This window comes from Alligator mississippiensis, chromosome 8 (assembly GCF_030867095.1).
Source record: "Alligator mississippiensis isolate rAllMis1 chromosome 8, rAllMis1, whole genome shotgun sequence".
NCBI lineage: Eukaryota > Metazoa > Chordata > Crocodylia > Alligatoridae > Alligator > Alligator mississippiensis.
The window spans coordinates 143,723-167,370 of NC_081831.1; the positions used below are offsets into that span (position 1 = coordinate 143,723).

Below are 23,648 nucleotides of genomic sequence, written 5' to 3' on the forward strand. Positions count from 1 at the left end.
TGGCCTCTTCCTAAAGCACTGTCTCAGTGCCTTCTCTTGCATAACCATCTTAGAACTGAGAATTCTCAGAATTTGTTAAGTCAGAGACCAAAGCCTCCAGGGCAGATACCACACTTAGTAGTTCGGTTCTGCAGCTGCAGTTTGCTTATAGGGCTCCTGAATCCCATCTCTTGTTGTCTGGCCACTGCTTTGATATTGCTGAACTTGAGAACATGTAAAGATTTGGACAATCAGTTGAAAGGGATAACAAAGCTACTTACAGAAACTTGGGTTCTTTGAGACGTCTGGACATGCATGTGTACAATACACCTCCTTCCTTTCCCTCTTCCTCTGAATCAAATGCAGTTTGAGACACTGTGGTTCAGAGGAAACTGAAGAGCAGAAAGTGTGTGCTACTCTTCATGCCCTGGTGCTAGGCAGGAGGGGAGACAGAGCTAGAGTGTGCCTATGAGTACCACTACAGTTGAAGTCTCTGATTAAAAAATAATTATAATAATTCAGGGCTTGATATACCCTACCGTGAGAATGTGAATACAAATGCATTTCAAAGAACTCTAGTTAATGATACACAAAGCCTTTTTTCTGCAATGCAGCTTTTATACTTATAGGGTGTTTTGTTTTTTTAAAGTACAGGCCTTTAAAACTAGTGATAAAACAGGTAAGGACATCTTCGTTTATGACAGTGTTTCCAGTAAGAAAAGTGCATGTTCAGCGCCTCTTGAATGATTTTTTTTTTCTCTGAATCTAGATAAGTCGTATTGAATACATTCACTCTAAGAACTTCATCCACCGAGATGTGAAACCTGATAATTTCCTGATGGGGCTTGGAAAGAAGGGCAACCTTGTCTACATCATAGACTTTGGGTTAGCCAAGAAATATAGAGATGCTCGAACTCACCAGCACATCCCATATCGTGAAAACAAAAACTTAACAGGAACTGCCCGTTATGCATCCATCAATACTCATCTTGGAATTGGTGAGCTGGAAAAGATAGCCCTCTCTAGCAAAATGTATGTCATTTTGGAGGTGCAGCTAACAACATATACAATCTGGATAAATATGAAATCCTTTTAGCTAACAGATCTTCATTTGTAGAGATTTAGAAAGAAAATGCATGTTGTTGTTAATCTGGTGCTAGGTATGTGATTTATTTAAGATCATTTCTTGGTGGAGATGGGTACAGTGAACCAATAGTTCAAGTGGGAGTGCACCGATAAAGACTTTCTTGGCCGATACTGATAGCCGATTATTAACCAACTTTATCAGCTGATGCCAGTCCAATAACTGATATTTAGTAATAATGCAAGGCATTTTGAAGTACTGACATAAACCTTTTTATTCATGTGCTTCAGCAGCCTCCTGTGTCAGGCGCTTAAAAATGGTGATAGGATCACTTGAACTAAAGCTCGTCAAATGAGCTTTAGTTCAAGCACTGCTGCCACCATGTTTAAGCATGGGGACATTTTTGAGCAGAGCTGAGCAGGACAAGGGTGGATGTAGGCTGCCTGCTTTGGGCTTGGGGATCCTCTGCCCTGCTGCCTCTGCCCTGAGAGTCCCACACCAGCCGTGTCCCCTGCCTGCCCAGCAGCAGGAGGCACAACTTGCAGTCCCTGCTGCTGCCAGACAAGCAGAGGGCCCATGGCCAGCACAGAGCTCCCAAGGGAAAGGCAGCAGAGTGGAGAGCCCTGAGCCATCAGTGCGTAGCCCGCATCCACCTCATGCACACATCTGGGGGGCAGGGCACATGCATCCACCAGGGGTATGTGCAGTGGGAGGGAGATTCCGCCCTCCCTTGCTGCCACGCCCCCTCCCCCCCGCCCGATTTGCTGCCAGTTGCTCCATCCCACTTCCTGCCCCAGGGCCCCTGCCCTCTTCCCTTCCTCGCTGTGGGAGCCTCAATCTGCCGCTGCCACCACCACGCCCCCTTCCCTTCCTGCAAGGAGCTACTCTCCACGCTGCCTGGCTGTATTCCTGGCTACACGCATGCATGCGGCTGCGCATGTGGACATGGACCTCCTGTGTCCCGCTACCCCCCAGTCCCTTGCATGCTAGAATGCTGCCCACCTCAAGGGGAAACACGCCTTTTCCCAAGGGAACCCAGGCATCTGGGGGCCCCAGCCCCACGGGGGAGAGGGAATCCAGGTGTCGGGGACCTGGCCAGAAGGCATAATCATCAGTAAGCGTTATCGGCCGCAACAGCCAAACAAAGCTGATAGCTGATGTCATTTTTAATGGTGCCGATCTGATAGGCTACCGATGTATCGGTACGTCTCTAGTTTCAAGGAATTGAGTGATGAATAACTGCAAGAGTTTATAAGGTTTTTTTCTAGTATCTGACTGAGAAATTTAACATGAATTTACTCATCTTAAACTACAGAGAGTGTGTGAGAGAGTTTTCAGTGATGTTTGTTGCATAAGCATGTTTGACCTTTCATCAAAAAATAAGTCTAACAAGTCCATTCTCTTATACTATTGCAGAGCAATCTCGCAGAGATGATTTGGAGTCTTTGGGCTACGTTTTGATGTATTTTAACCTGGGCTCCCTTCCCTGGCAGGGGCTAAAGGCAGCAACAAAAAGACAGAAGTATGAACGTATCAGCGAAAAGAAAATGTCTACACCCATTGAGGTTTTATGTAAAGGATACCCGTGTAAGTTATTTTCTTAGAATCATTATAAACTTTAAACTTTTTACACTTTCTCGGCCTTGAATTGGTAGCGTCTATTGCTTCACGCTGCATGTTTAAACTAGATTAACTCAGCTGTTATTCTGTCATTTTTTGGGTGAAAAGACATGTCAGACTTTATGATGTGTTCAATATTCATGCTCACGGACATCGCACTTGCTTTGTGCGAGCTGTTTGTGTCCCTGGTTCATTGCTCCTTCATCTGACCACAAGATGAACGTGAGCCACTAATGTGATGCCACAACTGGCAAAGCAGGTAAAACTCTGGCTTGCATCCACTCAAGCAAGACCCAAGAAATCATCCTCCTGCTTTACTCGGCCTTGGTGAGGCTGCTGCTGGAGCACTGCATCCAATTCTGAGCTCCACACTTTAGAATATTTATGGAGAAACTTGAGAGAGTCCAAAGAAGAGCCACGTGCATAATTAGGGGTCAGGGGAACAGGTCTTACGAGGAGAGAAGCAAAGGCTCAGGGGTGACTTGGTGGCAGCCTATAAGTATATAAGGGATGTGCATCAGGAACTGGGAGAATGTCTCTTCAGTAGGGGAAGACAAGGTCTAATGGTCACAAACTGCTGGAAGACTGTTTTAGACTGGACATAAGGAAAAACATCTTTACTGTCCAAGTCTCTAGAGTCTGGAATAGACTCCCCCAAGAAGTGGTGCAAGCACCTACTCTGGATACCTTTAAGAAATGCTTAGATGCTTGGTGATCAGACCCCAGCTGACTTCCTGCCCTTTGGGCAGGGGGCTGGACCCAGTGATCCCACGAGGTCCCTTCCAGCCCTAATGTCTATGAAATCTATAATATAAAACTTCTTGATTTTTTGCAATTACTGAGATTTTCTGGTGATCAGTATTTGATAACTAGCTTAGTAAGGTCCCTGGGTGCATACCGTACATCATACTTATAAACAGAAACAAGGAACTGTGCATTTTCTCCAGGCACTGTTATAATTTTTGAATGGTCAGGATTGCATAGGTGAATACATGAGGGTGGTTCAGAAACTAACAGCAAAATGGCTGTCTGCACTGTATGTCTGAGAAAAAGTGGGAAAATCCAGTAAATGATAAATTTACACAAAATGTTTTTATTTCAAAATTGCTATTACTTTCTGAAACACTCTTGTACTACTAGTAACTCTTTTATTTGTGAATATAGAAAGTGGTATAGTGGACCAGAGTTGTGTGCCATCTGGTATTGTATCCTGTGCCTGACAATAGCAAGTGCCAGAAGAAAGCACCATAGCCTTGCATGAAATTAATGTGGTCCCCCATATCTAGTCTGCCCCCCATTTTAGGTACCCTCTTAATTCTTAGAAATTAGAAATAAATTTAAGCCCTGAAAAATGAGAATAATCTCTTTCAAAGATTGTTTGCAATTTTGTTGACGATGGGTATCCTTGTTTTCCATAGCTAGCTTTTATAGTTCTTAATGGAACCAGTTTTGTCCTCTAGTGGCACTGCAGTGGAAATGTACAAGGCAAATTTTAGGTGGGTGTATCCTTTATCAGACTGCTGGGGTTGGGATAGACTTTGAAAAGGTTTTGAATAAAATGCATTCTTCTTCAGGTCTTGTTGGTCAGGGCCCTGAAAAAGAATGCATTGCATTTGAAAGCTTGTCAATTTCCCAGACCATACAGTTGGTTCAATAAAAGATATTTTGCCCACAGAAATCCTGGCCTCCTGCATACCTTTGTTCTTGAATTTTGAGTTGTGTGAGAGAGTACTTTCTCCTGTCTAATTTGAATTTGCCACTTTTCAGTTTCACTGCCCATTTTCTTATTCTGTGTTCTGAAACAGACTAGAAGTTCCTGATCCACATCCTGTATACATTTCATTAAAATGTCCCTTACTTGGCTTTTAAAATGTAAAATGGTTAGTGCAGTATTGTGATTGCAAATATGCAGTGAAAAATTTGAAAACCAAATTTTCCACTGCAACACTGGCTCTGATGCCTGCTGTATATGATGGTTGTTGTATAGACATTTGCGTGTGCATGGCAATTGAGCATTTATTAGACATTCAAAGTACTGGACATCTATCAAAATACTGCATAATTGCAATGTGGTTTCTTCAGTAATTCAAATGCCCCCCAGTTCATTTTCAGGCACCTGCAGATTATACTTAGAGACCTACTGAAATTGCTATTTTGTAATTTTTGCGGAAAACTTTGATTTCAAGCAGGCTCTGTGAAAAAGGACAAAATCACTGAGCACAGTAAGAAATTTGGGAACCTCTGCTCTAAGACGGCCAAATACGTTGTGGTGGTAGACAGTGCAAGACAGTATCCTTCAGGGACCTTGCGCACAGATGGTGGAAGACTTCTGTACCTCCTGCAGTGTAACTCTGGATGTGTCCTGGGAAACCAACATTGATCAGCACTTGGAGTCCAAGGCACACATGAAGAAGAAGGCTGCTGCAGAGGCTGAAGGTCAGAACCAGAGGCAAGCAACCATGCTCTCCCTATTTTAAAAGGACCATGGAAAGCAGTTTGGCAAGGCAAGGGGCAATATTTTCCCTTGTGGAGGCCTTTGCCGTGGCTAGCATCCTGCTGGAGAAACTTGATCACCCCAAGTTAAGGAACTACCTGAACCAAAAAGTGCCAAATGCTGGCAGTTTTCTGTGTGCAAACAAGCTTTGCCAAGATTCTGCAGCAGTTGCTTTTCATGTACGGTCTATGAATGCTGCCTTGGCAGAGTATCATTCCTTCCCCATTGTGGCTGATGAATCCACCAACCCTCATCCTAACTATGTGCTGCACACTTTTATTTATACTGGGGAGCTGGACTGACCAGGATCTACCTGCATTTCAGACTTGACCAGTCCATCTCACCTCTTGTCAATTTTTCCACCGTATCCCAAGCCATCATAAAGGTAACTGTCAGCTATGGCGTAGACTTTAATAAGATCACTGCATTCCTGTCTGACAAAATGGCATACTCCAAAGAATGCTGCTCAACACTGTTCATATCACCTGCAATGCACACATTCTGCCCCCAGTAAGTGACACCTGGCACATGCAGTTCCCTGAGAATGGGGAGCCTGGTGTTTTCTTTCAAGAAAACCAAGCACTGTCCAGGTTGTAAGGTTCGGTCCAGGGAGTCCATCTCCAGTTAAAGTGGGGACTCGCGTGCCACTGCCACCAGAGCCTGTGCTCACACGGTAGAATTCCTGGTTCAACACAGTCTGTTACCACACCAAGCATAAGCAGCATTACCAGCAGTTTGAGAGTGAGGAGCTGGAAATCACACCCAACACACAGTGCATACTCAAGCTTTGCAATCTCTTGGGGTGAGGCAACATTCAAGATCAAGCGATGCTTGTGGTGACAATTCCACCCGGTTCATGGAGCTCCTGACGTGGTTTGAAGGCTGGCCAGCTGGGATCCACCATGGACACAACAAGCCGATGGACTTGATAATTTGGGTTCAAGACAAGGCATTGCAGGAACCATCAAGCTGACCTTGTGGAGACAAGTGCAGAAGGTAGCTGTTCCAGGCAATAGTTTTGAAGCTGACCTAGTACTGTAGGTACAATCTGTCACTGCCACTGCAGTTCAGATAGCCAGCTGCTTCCTTCCTTCCTTGGGGCTTTTTGCAATTTGGACCTCAGCCAGGTGCCTTTGTTGAGTTTTGACCCTCAGCTACTGATAGCAGTCCTGGGATGGGGGAAAGAGCATGACCATGTCCATGAACGTGCTGCCTACATGAACTTAGTCAAAGAGTGCCAGATGCCTGTGTCCGTGCCTGTGTTCAGGACTCTGTCCTCTGTGCCTGTGTACCAGGACTCTGTCTGCAACCGGTTTCCACATCTTTATGCTCTGGCAAGACACTGCCTCATTCCAGTGAACTCAGTGGATGCTGAGCGTGCCATCTCAGTGTATGGACAATTGTTCGCTTCACAGAGACAGAGAAGGTCTCCAGAGACTGTGGCTGGGTGTAGCATGCTCACTTCTAATACATAGCATGAACTGCCTGTCTCAAGTTTTAGCAGTCAGTTTTAGTAAACTCCGTTTCATAATGTCCTTTAATAAATTATATATAGTTGTCATTAGTTATTAAAGTGTCTGTTGTTGCATTACTTGCAATTCATGTTGTGCATTGCTTTACTTTAACAAGATATTTCATTTTAGACCTTAATTAAATGCTCAGATAGCTTAATGCATCAAAAAATGGTTTCCGCGGCCTTAATCAGGAGATTAACCCTGTGGAAGCCATTAATTGACACGTTATTAAGCAAGCGGCTGTCTGGGGCCATCTGGCAATCTGCGGGGAGGGGCAGGACTATAGGGGCCTCTTGGCCAATCAGGGGCTTTGGTGCGGAAGTAAATGGGGGGCACAAAAATGGCTGTCTATCCTGCAAAATCTGCTAGCAGCCTCCTCGAGTTTGGTAGACCCCTAGCTGTACTGTATTTTGTTATTAAACTGGCACATATATATGTCCAATACTAAAATGAATAATTACAGGAAAAGGGCATTGCACCTTCTCTGAGAAAAGCTATTGAAATACATTCTGAAGCTATGAACAATAATATATATATTCCTTTTTTTCTTTTCTTCTTTCCTTACTGCTTACTATAGGGTTTTTCTCTCCAATCCCTAACTATTTCAGTAGAGATTCTAATATCAGGTCTTCTCTGCTACTCCCACGTCGGTTTTTTATCTATTTTGAGAGGGTAATGAGATACCAGGTCTCATAAAAGTCCTTTTTTGCCTATGTGTTGATAGGTGGGGCTTGTCTCCACTGAATACCCATGTTTTGGCTTTGGCCGTTGTTCCTTGCATGCAGAAGATTCTGAGATATTTATGATTCGGAACAAAAATATGTCTGCTTTTTAAGTGCCTCGATTTCTGTAGACATGACCATTTAAATACTGTAGTTGCCTCAAGGCAGAGAGGGTGAATGTTTGGTGTACTGAAATTGCACTGTTGCGTTTTGGTAGTTTGATGAGCCTGAAGGAATTGTTGGGGAAGATGCTGATTATATTTCAAACAAAATGCTGTAAGTATGGTAGAAAACAGCATGCTAATTTTGAAACAGCCCTTTATAATAGTACGTGTGACACTGGTAAGTGAGATTTCTCTTATTACAGCTGAGTTTGCTACATACCTGAATTTCTGCCGTTCTTTGCGTTTTGATGACAAGCCAGATTATTCCTATCTAAGACAATTATTCAGAAACCTGTTCCACCGGCAAGGCTTCTCCTATGACTATGTATTTGACTGGAATATGCTCAAATTTGTAAGTAGATCTCATTGCTCAATTAATCAAGAAAGTTGTTAGAAATGTTCAGCCATTCTATTTTTCAAACTTAGTTTGGGGTTTCTTTGTGTTGTTTATTTTAGAGACAGTTCCTAGAAGTCCTAGCATGTGAAATTACATTTTTTTTAGTGTCCAGCCTTCTTTTGGTATCTGAGCACAGGCTGAAACTCTACAAAAGCAGATGTTATGTTGCCTCTTCTGTTTTGTAGTACAGCAGGGATGGCATTTGAAGAAAAGTAAAATGTCCAAATCCACCAGCACATCTCATACAAGCCAAAATTCCCCATTTATGAATGCTTTTGTAAACATTTTTCAATTGATGAGTGAAATTTTTTTTTAATAGAAAACCATTTTTGTCACTATTCCCTGAGATTACTGATTACTAGCAAACATTGTGCTAAAATAAAGTGAGATCTCATAATTGGACTAGGTGGCCCAGGAAAAGAAGACATTTCAAAATAGTAGTAATTTCTCAAAGCATGGAAACTACTTCTGACTGAAATTTTAAAATTTCTGACCTTGTTGCTGCCCATCCCAAGTTCTTTAATTTTAATGATATGAAGGATCTGAGATCAACAGTAGTTTATGGAAAAACTTGCTTCGCTTCAGAGAATGCAAACTAACTCAATTTATAGAACATTAACAAAAGCAATTAACTATTAATCTTCCTATTGCATTGGCCCCTGTCCTGGGTGCCTTCCCATGTATAGAAAGCCACAGATCTTGTACTGAAAAAGCTGATAGTTTAAAAAAAAAACAAGGAAGGGTAAAACAAGTCAAGTGATCGAGGAGTTTAGGGGAGGGCAGTGATTGGCATTTGTCTTGTCATGCAATTATGCTTTAAGCGTGATGCACTAAATAATTTATCCTTCACTATTCAACTGTCGGGGGTTTTGCTCAGAGTAATTCTTGTGGTTCCGAGTTCTGGATTCTTCTGTTCCTTCCTCTCATCCTTCAACACAAAAAGTGTTAATGTGCAAGTGTAGTAAATAAGCTGAAGATTTTTGGCATGCTAGTTTATTTAGGTACCCTTTAACAAGCAGAACTTGTAGAAAGAATTTAACTGCAGAGAGAATAGTGGCCTTGTAGATCAGCTCAAAAATGAGATTGTACGCATAGGAGACAATGTTCAAAATAAAATGATTTATAAATACGCTCTTGAGCAAAGCAGAGAACCAGGGAATTGCCGCTAATATGTATCCAAAGCCTCACATGCCCTTGGTAGTAGCTACAAGAACAAAAGGTGTGGAATAAAGTTTTATACAAAGTAACAAAAGTTGATGCAGTAGAGAAGAAAGAATTGCTATAGGTTCAAGGGGATCCAAAGTTGTGGCTAGCTCAGCTATCAGAGAGAATCTCAGTTGCTCAGTCAGTGAACTCCTGGATATTTGTGCAGTTGGCAATAGCTTGAACTAACTGTTTGTCAGATACCACCCTATGTGTATTCTGTGCTTTTTGGTTCAAAACTAGATTATTGCAATGCTTTTTACTTTCCAGTTTTATACATAAGCATCCAGCAGATCCAGGGCATGCAGAACAAAGTACTTGAGCAGTTATTTGCTAAAAGCATATTATACCAGAGATCCACAGTATGGGATAGCTTTCCAGTGCAACTTCAGGTGCTGATTCCTATGAGCCTTGAATCGCTAGGGAACTGGTGATCTAGAACTTGCTCTCCCACACTGTCCAGTCTGCAGTGGCTAAGGTCAGCTAGATTGTAATATTCTTGTAATATTCTTCAGAGGGAAGGAAATTCTTTAAAATGCCTTCTCCTATGAAACTTCCACCTCTTGTGATCTGCTAGAGTGAATCCAAATATTGAACCCCCTACAAGGATGCGTGTTTGCAAACTATCTGGGACCTTACCTGGCCACAACAAACAGCTGTGTGGGGCAACTGGTGAGCTCCAGCTGATCAGAGCAGTGCCCTTTGAAACAAAAGCTGTTGCACCAGCTAAGCAGCTCATCTTTAATTTGGCAATCGTCTGCAAACCAGGATGGTTGTGAACCACCCAGATATACACATCATTCAGAATCTGCTATACAAAAAACATCTAGCTTAATTATTTAAATGATCATTTTTATTCAAAGCCAGTCCCAAGGCTATGTAGTCAGTGTATGAGTCTCTTGGAAGAGAGTGATAGTCATTTTTAGAATTGCGTTACCCATGTGCCATGATGATGGTAGATAACCGAGATTTGCATGTTATTAACATTTCCAAGTCTTTATTAACACAACATCAGATTCATTTTAAACACTTTTTTTTGTTTTAATGAAACTTTAGAAAACCTATAACAAAATAATTGATGTTATTTTACACTCAGAAGAGCTCTTAGGGCACTTTTACATGTGCTCTGAGGGGGAGGGGGCAGCACTTTATTTACAGAGGCTCCAAGAGCCGCTCTATTAAAGTGCTGCCGCATCTCCTGTATCGCTGTCCCTGTGTTTTCAAGTGCCCCTGCCGCCATTCTTACTAAAGCTCATTGAACAAGCTTTTGTTCAAGTGCCCCTCCTGCCATTTTTAAACACAGGGAGGGACACTGATGCATGAGACTCAGGAGACTGCTGGAGCACAGCAATTGCCATGCTCTGACACACTAGAATTGTAGCACATCAGAGCAGCCTCCACACTCATTTATAGGCACTCTTAGGCTCTAGCACAGTGCTGCTTAACCTCATTCGATTTAACGCACCCCTCAGAAGATGCCAGCTCTTAGTTTTGCACTTTTTTTTTTTACTATAGAAAAATGTAATATAACAGTTCTTCTGTTGCACATTGCTCATATCACAGAAGGGCGCAGGGTGTTTTTAGAACTATGAATTTATATCTGAAGTCTCTGGGGAGGTTTATCTTGTGTATTGTATTTGCACATTTAAGTGTTAACATTAAGGGTACCCTGCATCACCCTTGAAAGGCTCCCAAGGTGTGCCTCAACACTATGGTTGAGAATTACTGCTCTTGCACTAGTATGTGAGACAGGAGTAATAAGCTTAGTAGTTTCTCTTGTGGCTTACTCGTCTCATGCCCTAGGGTGCAAGCAGAGCTGCTGAGGATGCTGAACGGGAGCGAAGGGAACGAGAGGAAAGAATGAGACATGCACGAAATCCAGCAGTTCGTGGCTTACCTTCCACAGCTTCTGGTAGGCTGAGAGGAACGCAAGATGTGGCTCCTCCCACTCCTCTTACTCCAACCTCACATACTGGTAAGTAATAAACTTCATGGCAAAAAAAGCAGGTTTGGGAGATTCCTCTGTTCTGTTGCTCTGCTGCTTCCTGGTTATTGGAAATTGAAATGCAGCACTTGGCCATTTTTTTTAAATCAGCTTGAGTGAATAAACAGAACCAGAGAGATTTTACACGTTTTTTGTAAATGCTTTTTTCTAAATAACCAAACCAGGTTTTTCTTTTCTTCTGTGCACTGTGCTAGTCATGCTACAGGCCAATCTGATTTGATCTTGAGTCAGAATTTCTTACTGTGTTTAACTGCATATTTTTCAACATTTCTGCCTACTCCTCTCCCCCATCTTTTTTTTTTCCCCAGGGTAACTTACATATTCTTAGGGCGTTAAAATCAGTTGTATAAGTGTTTTGTTGAGTCCCAATTTCAAACTTGTAAAAAAAATAGAGCATTTCCCTAATAGTGGTTTTAGTGTAATTTTTGCCTTTTTAATAGAATGATTATTTTTTATTATTTTATGTGAGAGATAACATAAGGACTGATAGGACTGATCTGTTTTTAGCCCTCTTAAAGGCTTAAATGACTGTCTGGTTATTGATATTGGAGATTTTAATCTTTTATTGCACCTCACCATAGTCACAAGCAAATAAAATTGCAAAGCACTGTGTCGTGCTGAAATAGCCACCAAAGACACGTGTGACCTTCTCATGTGTGACTAACTTAGTTTCATACCAGCTTTTGGTTATTCTGATCAGGAATCAGTTTCTTTTGTGGCATTAGCCCCATTGAGCCTTCTTTACCATCAGTTTGAGGCCAGTGCAGAACTCTCTCGGGTTCTAGGTGCTGCTAGAACCAGCTGCTTGTTTTCTGTGTGTCAGGCTTACAAGTGTAATTGTCAACTTTAAGCTGAAATATATCTATAAAAAATAAAAAGTGTGTGTGTCTCTATGTGTGTATAATAATGTTATTCGTTATATTTTGGAAGCTTCTAGGTCACATTGGGCCTTGCTTGGAATTAAGGATGTAGGAAGTGAAATACTGGATAAGAATTGTGGTCCGCCTGGTCCATTATCTTGTCCCAAACTATGATCCAGTACCAAATGCTTCATAGAAAGGATCAAGGGGATTCAGCGGATGTGACAGATATGAGATAATTGCCCCATTTTCCCGCCCCTAAAAAAAAAAAAAAAAAAAGGCAAAAAAAGGTCTCATTCTAATTCCTCATTCATTGGAACTTGGGTCAGACCCTGAAACGTGAATTATTTTTCTTTGCACCTATATCTCTTCCTAACTGTATTGCCCATGACTCTAGATATCATTCTTATCCCTATAAATGCTCAGTCCCTTCTTGAATAATGTGAAGTATTTGGCCCTATCAGCATCCTGTAGCAAGAAGCTCTACAAATGAGTAATAGGTCACTGACATTCATAATTATAAGTTACGGATGTAATCTGCTTCCTCTAGGTCAGCGTTTGTTTTGTGTACTATTATTGTATGGAATGTCTCTATTCCCATATTGGGATAAAGGGAACCTGCTCTGTTGGGTGGGGCCCTGGAATAAAGAGGGAGCACACCTGTCTTCTTTTGAGAGAATCTTTTTATTAAAAAGCTAAACATAACTTTACTAGCATCCAGATCAGGCAATAGAAATAATAATAATTAAAAAAAATACTTAAGCGTGGGAGGATAGGTGTAGACCAGACCCAGTGACCCTGAGCTCTTGCTCAGGCTTTCCAGCATCTTAGGCCCATTATTCCGCACTTCCTCCAGGTTTACAATCATAGATATACAATGATTAATGACACTTATCAATCCACAACCTGATGGGCGGCTATATGTTAATGAAAGGGGTTGATTGTAAAGACCCTCTTCCCAATTAAGTGAAGAATGTATGATAAATACTTACCAACGGTTTAACTAGGATGGCCTTAGAACAGGGGTGGGCAAAATGGCAGATCTGGCTGGTGGCATTGGATTTATATGTGCCCTCTGAGAGCCTTAGAAATAGTATCTTCACACATTTGCTGGAGTCAAGGACCATTTGGTTGGCTGTGCCTCATAAATCTATCTTCCATTGATCTGTGGTGTAATTATGCTACTTTGTGAAGTGGTGGTCAGTCTGTGGGAATAGTCGATTCAAAACATATCTGATCTAATTGTGATAGATGCATTTAAAAAATGGACAACCTAAGTTGGTATCCTCAGCAGGCAGAGATCCATTATGTGTACACAGACATCTTTTTATTTAGACTGAAAGGAGATTGCTACTTCTACATCTCACTTCCCTTTCTACTTTTCCTTGGAGTATTGGAGGTTTGGCAGAAGAAACCCAGAATGATCTTAGTCATGTCAGCCTGAACATGGCACATCTGGTTAAATCCGAGTTTCTGGATCTCTTTAAAGATCATTTGTTTACTTCCTACCCCATTGTGAAAGACAGGCTTGTTGCCTCAGGAAACCAGCATCTAGACCCCTAGTCTCCTTACTTGACAGGATAGCCAATGGATTTCCAGGCTGGACATGTTTATGTATCTGAAGGGATCAAGGAGATCCTGTTAGACTCATTTGCTAAATAGAATAAGTTTTAAAAGATTTACCTAAAGTAAAAGTTTTCAGTGTGGTTTTTGTGTGTTCAACCTGTCTTAAACATTTTCCTTCTCCCTTCAGTGTGATCGCTGAGTACACAGTTGAATTAGCTGCTGTTTCTATTTACTGTCTCTCTACAAAAGGGACCTACAAGTTTGTCTTTTCCCCATGACACCTTTTATTAAAACAAAGTCTTTACATAGCTGTGTTTTCCAGGCTGGAAACTTCCTGACCTTTTGCATTTGAGGGTCCAGATCCTCAGCTGGAGTTAAAAGGGTTTCCATATCCTTTACATGCTCAGCAGAGGTCTGGAAGAAATTCTAGTCCATTAATTGATAGTTACTATTTAAAAAGGTCCTGTGGCTGTCTTATTAGGCGCATGACCTCCACAGTCTGTCTTTCTAGAGGCAATATAATTCTTCTGTAGAGGAATCTGCATTATTTTGGGTAAGTGACCACTTTTTTAATGCTGTCTATTTGTGCATTTCAAGAATTCTGACACTTTTTTTCACAGCTAACACCTCTCCTCGTCCAGTGTCTGGAATGGAGCGAGAAAGGAAAGTGAGTATGAGATTGCATCGTGGTGCCCCTGTCAATATCTCTTCATCCGACTTAACAGGCCGACAAGATACCTCTCGCATGTCGACTTCACAGGTATAGAACAGATGTTGTTTTTTTTGGAAAAGGGTGGGCGATTTGATCAGGCTGTGAAGCTGCATTGGCTTACTAACTAATTAATGGGCTTTCATGTTGAAGAGTGTTCTCTTCCTTTTAGAAACGTTTCTAGATACGTAATTCCTGTCTCTTTCAGCTTTTTGGAAGCATCTTAGGAAACGTTAACACTGGCCTCAGTGAAGGCTCCAGTTAGGTGGCCTGCGTAACAGTTTCACTTGAACAGGTAACAAGGCGTCATACAGATCCCCAGAAAACCAAGCAAGGGCCAGCTTTTTTTTTTTCTTTCTTTCACTCCTTTCTGTTCCTCCAGGTTGAGGATTTTTGCTTCCAGGGCAGTTTGTACTATACGCATCTTACCACATATTTCAGTGAATCCAAGCAGTTATGCATGCTAATTGCAGGATCATAAGCTAAATATTTTGCCTCCCTAAATCATTCAGAAAAGAATGTACTGGACTTGCATTGTAGAGCAGATGTTACAGGGCACTGTAGTATTCAAAATCTTAGAGATCCCTATCTTGATCATTTTAACTGCAGATTTCAGAAGTCTTGTATAAATTAAGTTTTTGGCAATTCTTGCTAGTTCTTTTTTTAACTTTTGAGAGGGTGTAATATTGAAGAAATTGCAATTTCTGCAACTGTGAGGTGAAAATATAGTGACAAAATACAGTTAGTAAAGCTACCCTTAGACTATGTTACACTCTTCCTTTTATGTGCTCCTAATTTCCTATTCCACATCTGTTTTTTCTTTGTTCTTTCATTACTTTCTTCCTGCTTTGATCTGTGAGTAGGTAGAAGCTTTTTAACATGTTATCAAATACTTATCAGCTTGTGACTTTTTTTTTTTTCCCTTTACCCTCTGGTTCTTGTAGATCCTTTTTTATAAGTGTAAAAAGCTAAATGTTCTTCCCCATGAGCTTTAAACATTTGGTATAAATTCTTGCTTCTTTCTATGCATGTATTTCTCGGAAGCAAACTGATATTTTTTAATCCTTTTTTGACGAGAGAAGCTACACTGGTATTAATGATGTACGACATACTGACAGGATTGTTTCTCATTTTGTAAAATTAATTTTGCAGTAGCCTTTTTTTGCCAGAGTGTACAGCTTGTTATTTAGTGACAATATTTGCTTTTGTAAAGCAGTTATTGCCATTTTTTTCCTGTGCGGTGTATATAGAAGTTGTTTTTAAACATAGTTGAAATTTGTCTAACCTACCTTGAGCAACTAAATTGAAACATGTGACATGGCAGTGGGTTGTACTATAAATACTCATACTGTAGTAGTGATTGCTAGTGAAAAGCTTATAAATTAATAGAGCATTCTCTATTTGTAGAAGAAAATAGAAAATTTCAGAGCTAACAGAATCCAAAACATTTTAGCTTATTTGGTCTTTCAGTTTCTTACATAACTTTCCACTCACTTGTTTTCCTCTTCTGCATTAGGTCTAGGCCATGTTTTCAGATCAAAATGATGCTGGTGCAGTGGGGAAGTTTTCCAAAGAAGCTGAGGGAGGGTGTGTAGAATTAAGGGAATCATTTAGTCAGTGCAGGGCATGGTGACTCATTACAGACAGGAAATCAAGGCTGCTGATGCATTAGAGATCTCGGAAGGCATACTACTGCTGCTGAATGAGGCAAGATGCTGTGCATCCAGCTTCATTCAATCCACACTGTCCATTTTCTGTACTGAGTGAGAGGGCATTCCTCTTGGCTAGCTACAGAACCCAGCCTTCTTCATCCATCTCCCTGAAGTCCTTCGGTGCCATCGCTCCCACAGCTTGATGTGGGACAGATTTTTTTAAACCTTTCAAATGACAAAAAGAACTTCAGACACACACATTATAACTTAATTCCTACCTCAAAACTGTCCATCTCTAGAAGCATGTATTGTGGAAAGCTCCGAATGCTCCCCTTGCTCAGCTTTAAGGTGCAAAATACAGGTAGAATCGCAGACGAGGGCTGGAAGGGACCTCAGAAAGTCGCATCTAGTCCAGCCCCCTCCCTGCTCAAAGCAGCACCAGCCTCAACTACATCATCCCAGCCAAGGTTTTGTCAAGCCAGGCCTTAAAAACCTCCAAGGATGGAGATTCTGCCACCTCTCTAGGTAACTTGTTCCAGTGCTTCACCACCCTCCTAGTGAGCAAGTTTTTCCTAATATCCAACATAAATCTCCCTTACTGCAACTTGAGCCCATTGCTTCTTGTTCTGTCATCTCTCACCACTGAGAACAGCCCAGCTCCATTCTCTGTGGATCCACACTTCAGGTAGGTAAAGGCTGCTATCAAATCCCCTCTGTCTTCTCCAAACTAAATAAGCCCAGTTCCCTCAGCCTCTCCTCACAAGTTCTGTCCTCCAGCCCTCGAACCATTTTTGTTGCCCTCTGCTGGACTCTCCAACTTGTCCACATGCTTTCTGTAGTGGGGGGCCCACAACTGGACACAGGACTCCAGATGTGGCCTCCTTAGTGCCGAATAGAGCGAAATAATTACTTCCCTTGATCTGTTGGTAGGTGTCCTACTAATGTAGCCCAGGGTGCCATTAGCCTTTCTGGCAACAAGGGCATGCGGCTGACTCATATCTGGCTTATGTCCACTGTAAACCCCAGATCCCTTTTCTGCAGAGCTGCTGCTTAACCAAGTCAGTCCCCAGCCTGTAGGTATTCTTCTGTCCCAAGTGCAGAACTTTGCACTTGTCCTTGTTGAACCTCATGAGATTTCTTTTGGCCCAGTCCTCCAATTTGTCTAGGTCTCTCTGAATCTTAGCCCTACCTTCCAGTGTATCTGCTACACCCTCCAGCTTGGTGTCACCTGCAAGTTTGCTGAGGGTGCAATCCATCCCATCTTCCAAATCATTTATGAAGATTTTGAACAAAAACAGCCCTAGGACCAACCCTTGGGGCACTCCACTTGATGTTTAAACCTATGAGTAATTTGGGATTATTTTATGGATGTCATAGGCCTCCGTGCATTTTTTAATTTTAAAGGGGAGAAGTGTGGGAATGTTTCTTTAGTAAATAGTGACTTATGGAAAGAACACTTTCTGGAAAGTCAGTTTTGGATAAGATGGGACTGAGGTAATGAATGGCAGGTAAAGTACATGGTCATATCTTTAACTACAAATAGCACACATGCAATGTATTTTATTATAGCTGGTCATAGAAATGGTCAATCAAAATTTAATGATTGAGAGTTAATTTGGGGACCTCTGATGATAAAGGGAAATGGTCTGATTTTTGTGCTGAAAGCAGCATTTCAGCACATACACTCCAGGCTCAACTCAAGCAATTTGTTAGAATTGTTTTTGTAGTAACCTGAATAAGAGCAAGCCATTGTTGGAGAATAATTGCTGTAAGTAGTGCTCTATTTTTATCTCCTTCCAAGTGGGTATATCTTGCTTCTGATGAAGTAATAAACTTGTGGTAAGAGAGGTTTTTGCCATTGTCTGGTATGATTCAGTACTTCGTTCCAGATATGAAGAGTGTTGGTTATAACTGCTGGCTGTTTCGCTCATGACTGCAGGCATTTTTTTGAACATTTTCTTTACTGATGTATAAGGACTATTGCACAGACAACTGCTATATCTTGTAGGACTTCAGTATATTGCATTCAGTTATAAGAAATAAGGATTCTTAGCCAAGTATCTTCCTTAGTTGAATCTGAGACAAGTAGTGTTTCCTCCCAGCCATTCAGCATGGGGTGGGGAGGGGGGAATCTCCCCCAAGTATAAGGTTTGGGGCAGGCTCAGGATCAGAGTTAAAGCTGCAGCTTTGGTCCCTTGCCACTATTGACCACCTGTCATGGGTTTAGCTTCAGCCTCATTGGTTATGGTGGCAGCAGCTCTGGTCCCAGCTCCAGCTGCTACCACTGCAGCTACTGCTGTGTGGCCAGCAGAGATCAGATAACCATGACTGAAGGTAACTGGCAGCAGGAAGGTAGGTGCTGCAGGGCATAGGGAGAGGCAGTTGGTAAGGGGAACAAAGGATGGGCATTAAGCTGCTTGACTCCCCCATCCACCACCTGCCCCCTTGCTGCTGCTTTCTCCCCTGCAGTAACGGAGAGGAGCACATATGAATTTAAGACAACCCTTCAATCATCAAATTCTAGGCATGGAAATCTTACGAATTTATTACAACTTCCCATGTCAAGAGTCTTATTCGGGGGCGGGGTCATCTTAAATTCAAAGTTAGCTTGGATTCAGGCAAATACGGTAATCCCTTTGAGCAGTTGGGACACCTTGCAGGTCTGGCTAGGCTTGGTGCCTTAAGTGGCTTGGGACCAAGGGGAGTACTGAAAGGAGGGATACATTTTTATACTGTTGTAGCTGAGCAGCGATCTCAAATTCCGCTTTGAAGTCTTGATGCTTCTCAGCCTGTAAATTGTTTCTTAGTTTATTGTATACTTTAAAACATTTCCCCTTATTTTAAATCTTTAATTTATATTGAATGTCATTGTTGTCAGGGCTTTCTAAGCACCGTCTCATATTTCAGATTTGACTCGTACTTCTTTAATGTAAAACAGGGCAGATTGCAAGAACAAGTGGAGTAAAGAATACTTTTAGATAAAATAAATACTAACATATTAGCAAAGAAGGTGAATGTCTTAGACCATCCACATTTGCTTCATTTTCCTCTTTGGTAATGTCAGGCACAAGATGATTTTCAAAGCATTTACTTAATGTTTAATCTGTGTTCTGAGGCTGCTGCTCATAAATGAAAATGCCACGCTCCCTACTTGAGCTGGCATTGCCAACCAAAATTACCTTTTCAGCATCACTAATAAAACATATGGTATTTTATTCACACTGGCATTATATAGATAGGTTTCTGAATGTTATTATTGGTTTGTATCTTAGCTCAAAGCATTTTGTTTCTTAACAGTTTTAAATCCAGCAAACTGAAGGAGATTTTTTTTCACGTTTCATTGTACATCAGAAGCAATCCTTTTACGCAGATGAAATAAACTTGACTGGTGAGCTTTTGAAAGGCATATTTTACTGATCAAGAGTTTCTTAATGGGTATTGCCAGCTTAATATTAGTTCTGTTTCAGGGGTAGGAGGTCAGGGTTTCTGGGCATAGGTAGGGAGTTGCCCTGTGGGATGGAGTGCATTAACAATGTATCATATGCCAGCTGGGCATACCTCTCCACTCCATTTTACCCTCTCTGCTCCAGGCATTTAGAGTGCGTGGGAAAGCACTCGCCGGAGTTCCTTTCAATCGTGATTACAGATGGGTCAGGAACCTCACTGGGTTTTCCAGCCTGGATTCAATGGAAGGGATCATTTCCAATGCTTTTTCATTAGACTACTCTTTAACACATTATTTTGCTGTATTTACTTTTTCTTTCACTAGGGATTTTAGCTTCCTGGCACAAACCTTAGTCAGCAATGACTTAGAAATTGGCTTTAAAGCGATGTGCCTCTTGCTATTCTATCATGTCAGTGTCATAATCACAGGAGCACCTTTGGCTTGCCTGGAGGAAAGTTGTTTCTTCATCTTGAGGCTCCATGTGGAGGACAGTAGCTGCCAGAGATAGGAGAATCACCCTCAACTCAAAGCATTGTTTTTGCAGGGAGCTCTTGCTAATAAACATTTTGGCTCAGAGTCAAAGGATTCATAAGTACTGGACAGCCGGCTTCTGTTCTGACCCTTAATGGATTTAAAAAGCATAGCGAGGCTCCAATGCAAGTATTCTTGGCTGAAATCCAAAGATTCCAGTCAACAAAACATCCATGGCCTCACAGGTATTTGTTTCTTCTGAACAAGCTGATCCATGAAAAGAGCATACCTTGAAGGGTGGAGGATGTAATACGAATCTGTACTCTGCATGCAGGGTCAGCGGTAAGAGGCATCAACTTTGACTTAGCTAGTACAATGTCTGTTGTTTTCCTAAAACCATTGGTAGCTGCAGTCTTTATAAATATAATGGTAGCTCAGCTTCATGTTAAGCCCATGAAACTCCCACATTCAGATCAGTCTTTGTTGCAGCAAGGAGAACACCAGATCCCTTAGTTTGTACAAGAAATGGAAGGGAAGCTTAAAAAAAAAAAGACAACAGAGCTGGTTCCTCTTACTGCTGTGGGAAAGAAATTGTACAGTGCTTAAACCATTGTCTCATAAGAACATAAGAAGTGCCATATTAGGTAGTCCAGTGGCCCATTTAGCCCTGTATCCCATCCTGTCCTGTCTTGTGGCAAGGAATTCCACAAGGTAACTGTGTGTTGCATAAAAAACTTTTCTCTCATTACTTTTAAACCTATCACCTACTGATTTCACCAGATCCCTCCCTCCCCCCATTCTAATATTCTGTGACTCTGTGAACAGCAGTCCCCTGTTTGCTTGCTCCATACCCTTTGTGATTTTATAGACCTTTGTCATATCCCCCTTCAGCCTTCTCCTTTCTTTACAGAAGAGACCTAGTCTTTTTGTAGTCTCTCCTGCTGTGGCAACTGCTCCAGGCTTCTGATAATTTTGGTTGCCCTTCTCTTTACCTTTTCTAATTCTACAGTGTCGTTTTTGAGATGTGGGGATCAGAACTGCACGCGGTATTCACAAATTTCATAGACATTAGGGTTGGAAGGGACCTCAGAAGATCATTGAGTCCAGCCCTCTGCCCAAAGGGTAGGAAGTCAGCTGGGTTGAAAGGATCCCAGCAAGGTAGGCATTCAAATGTTTCTTCAAAGTGTCCAGAGTAGGTGCTTGCACCACCTCTGGGGGAGAGGTCTGTTCCAGACCTTGGTGGCTCAAACAGTAAAGGAGTTTTTCCTTATGTCCAGGCTAAATTCGTCTCGCAGGAGGTTGTGACCATTGGATCCCCTGGGGTGCTCTGGTGAACAGATGTTCCCCCGGATCCTGATGCGCACCCCTTATGTACTTACAGGTTGCCATCAAGTCACCCCGAGCCTTCGCTTCTCCAGGCTGAAGAGTCCCATGGTTTGCAGCCTGTCTTCATAAGGCCTGTTCTCTTGCCCTTTGATTATGTGTGTTGCTCTCTTCTGGATTCTTTCAAGCTTCTCCACATCCTTCCTAAATTGTGGAGCCCAGAATTGGATGCAGTACTCCAGCTGCAGCCTCATCAAGGCTGAGTAAAAAAGGAGGATGACAGGTCTCTTTCCTGAATTGTAACAACTAGTTCAAAACCCAGCATTGTGTACATGTAGTTAAGGTTATTTTTCCGCAGGTGCATTACCTTGCACTTGTTGACATTTAAGTTTCTCTGCCTTTTCTTTTTTGCCTGCTCCTTAGTTTGGCGAGATCTTTTCTGTAGCTTCTCTCCAGCAGCTTGGGACTTAACTACTTGTATAGCCAGGCGGACCTCCTTGGAAATGCATGAACTTCCTCCAGGGCACGTATTAATACTTCAGGGAAATAACAAAAAAAAACCCAAAACAAAACAAGAAAGATGAGTTGAGAAAATACTGATTTGATCTAAGTCCTTGTTGTACTGAACCTTGATTTCATACTTTTATCCACCATCTTATTATGACATCCAACTGGGGACCCTGCTTAATGTTTTGAAAACTCTAGAATGCTTATCTTTCAAATCACAAGATACCCTCAGGCACAAGCTATTACAGATGGTTATCCTGCCAGTCCTAAATTGTAGCCAGTGAGAAATATTTAGTTTAAATACAGCAGTGTATCAGGAATTTCCCTCCAAATGTAAATATGAGTTTCCAGTTTTCAGCAATCATTTCTTTACAGTCACTGCTGGAAGATCAAACAACTAGCCAAAAATATGAATTGCTGAAGGTCGCTTGGCTGCTAACCTTTCCATAAGAGCATCTTTTAGTTCTTCAGATGGATCAACTAAAGCAGTAGTACCTGGGATAACTTGCAGGTGTCACTCATGGCACTGTTTGTGTGAATTCTGCCTATGTGCTAGTTGGTCTGTATCCAACAATTGTATAAAAGATTCCTGGAGGGAATAAAGAACTTCTCTCCAGTCTGAGAATCTTTTCCTGTCTGGAGCCTCAGCTCGCGGAGCACCTGTTTGAACCCATGAGAGAATGTTTCGGTGTTTTTCCCTTCTGTTCAGACAGCTGTTTTGTAATTGTCTCTCGTAAGGATAAAGTGGTTCTTCATCCTTTCACATAATGTTTTTTGGCAAGAGGCTTACAGGCTTCCATACTGACAATCCATAACATTGCCAGGATTTTAATTTTGAGTTTTGATTTCACTTTGGAGCGGGGGGGGGCGCACAGTAATCTGTGCGTTCATTTTGATGCTAAGAATGTTACCCAAGCCTGTTTTCAGTAGGCTTAAGGGATGTAGGAAACTATTGGATTTGTCCCTTATCAGTGGAAGAACTAAAGAATGCTTTCTGAATGCTTTGTATACCCTTCTGGTCCCTTCTTCAGAAGGGCTTGGAGCACACTTGTGAGATCTCTAGATCTGTCACTTGGAGCTCAGTTCATACTTTCACAGAACACTGTTCTTTAGGTCTGACCACTTGTTCAGTTTGGGAAAGCAGTAGTGCAGTCCTCCTCTGTGCACCTTCCAGAGGGAGGGGTGCTGGTTTTTGAACTCCCATGTGCAAAGGCCATCTGTAACCAGAATTCCTAAAGATGACCTCTGCACAGTCACACTTACTGCCCACCTTCTTCCTCTAACCTCATCCGATGTCTGTGGAAAGTGTGCAGATTTCCGTGAATAAACAATGGGAATACAAGCACTACAAGTTAACGTAGCTTTACAGAGAGAGAAGTTTTCTCAAATAAATTTTGTTTTATTCCTTGAGGAAACAAATTTAGTTGATAAAGATACCTGGCATTTTAAGACATTTGGCATAGTCCTGCATGGCATTCTCGTGAGTAAACGTCGCCTAACACTGTGTGTCAGTTGAGCTCATGTTGTATTACTTCAGAGCTGGCTAATTTCAGCTCTCTACGTACTCGTCAATGGGAAGTCATCAAATGGGGGGTGTTTAGTGGAGGTAGGCAGAGATTGGGTTTGAGCCAGAAGCTGTCTGGTATGTATGTTTATGATAAAAGAGTAAATGTAAAAATCTTCACATTAGTAAATATTGTTGAGGACCAGGCATCCATACACAGCAGAGCAGGTTTGATTTCTTGTTAAGCTCAGTCCATTTGTGCACGTGTGTGTGAATAAAACCAACCAAATGCAAAGTCCGACATCCAGGGACAAAGGGTGCAGCTGATATTCACATGACATTCCATGGGATGCCATGGCGCAAAAAGACTAATTCTATCCTAGGTTGTGTACAGTACATAGAAGGGAGGCAGTTTTCCTCTCTGTATAT

General features: G+C 41.8%; 1 protein-coding gene across 3 annotated transcripts in view; it reads left to right on the top strand.

Annotated features, from left to right (window-relative positions):
• CSNK1D (casein kinase 1 delta) overlaps positions 1–23,648 on the top strand; it is a 44,416-nt gene that overhangs the window by 15,042 nt on the left and 5,726 nt on the right. For all 3 annotated transcript variants that reach the window (XM_014598354.3, XM_019478278.2, XM_019478277.2), the window contains exons 4-8: positions 749–977; positions 2,480–2,650; positions 7,781–7,929; positions 10,981–11,152; positions 14,229–14,368. In XM_014598354.3, the coding sequence (XP_014453840.1) occupies positions 749–977; positions 2,480–2,650; positions 7,781–7,929; positions 10,981–11,152; positions 14,229–14,368 (861 nt within the window). The remainder of the gene's footprint in view (positions 1–748; positions 978–2,479; positions 2,651–7,780; positions 7,930–10,980; positions 11,153–14,228; positions 14,369–23,648) is intronic.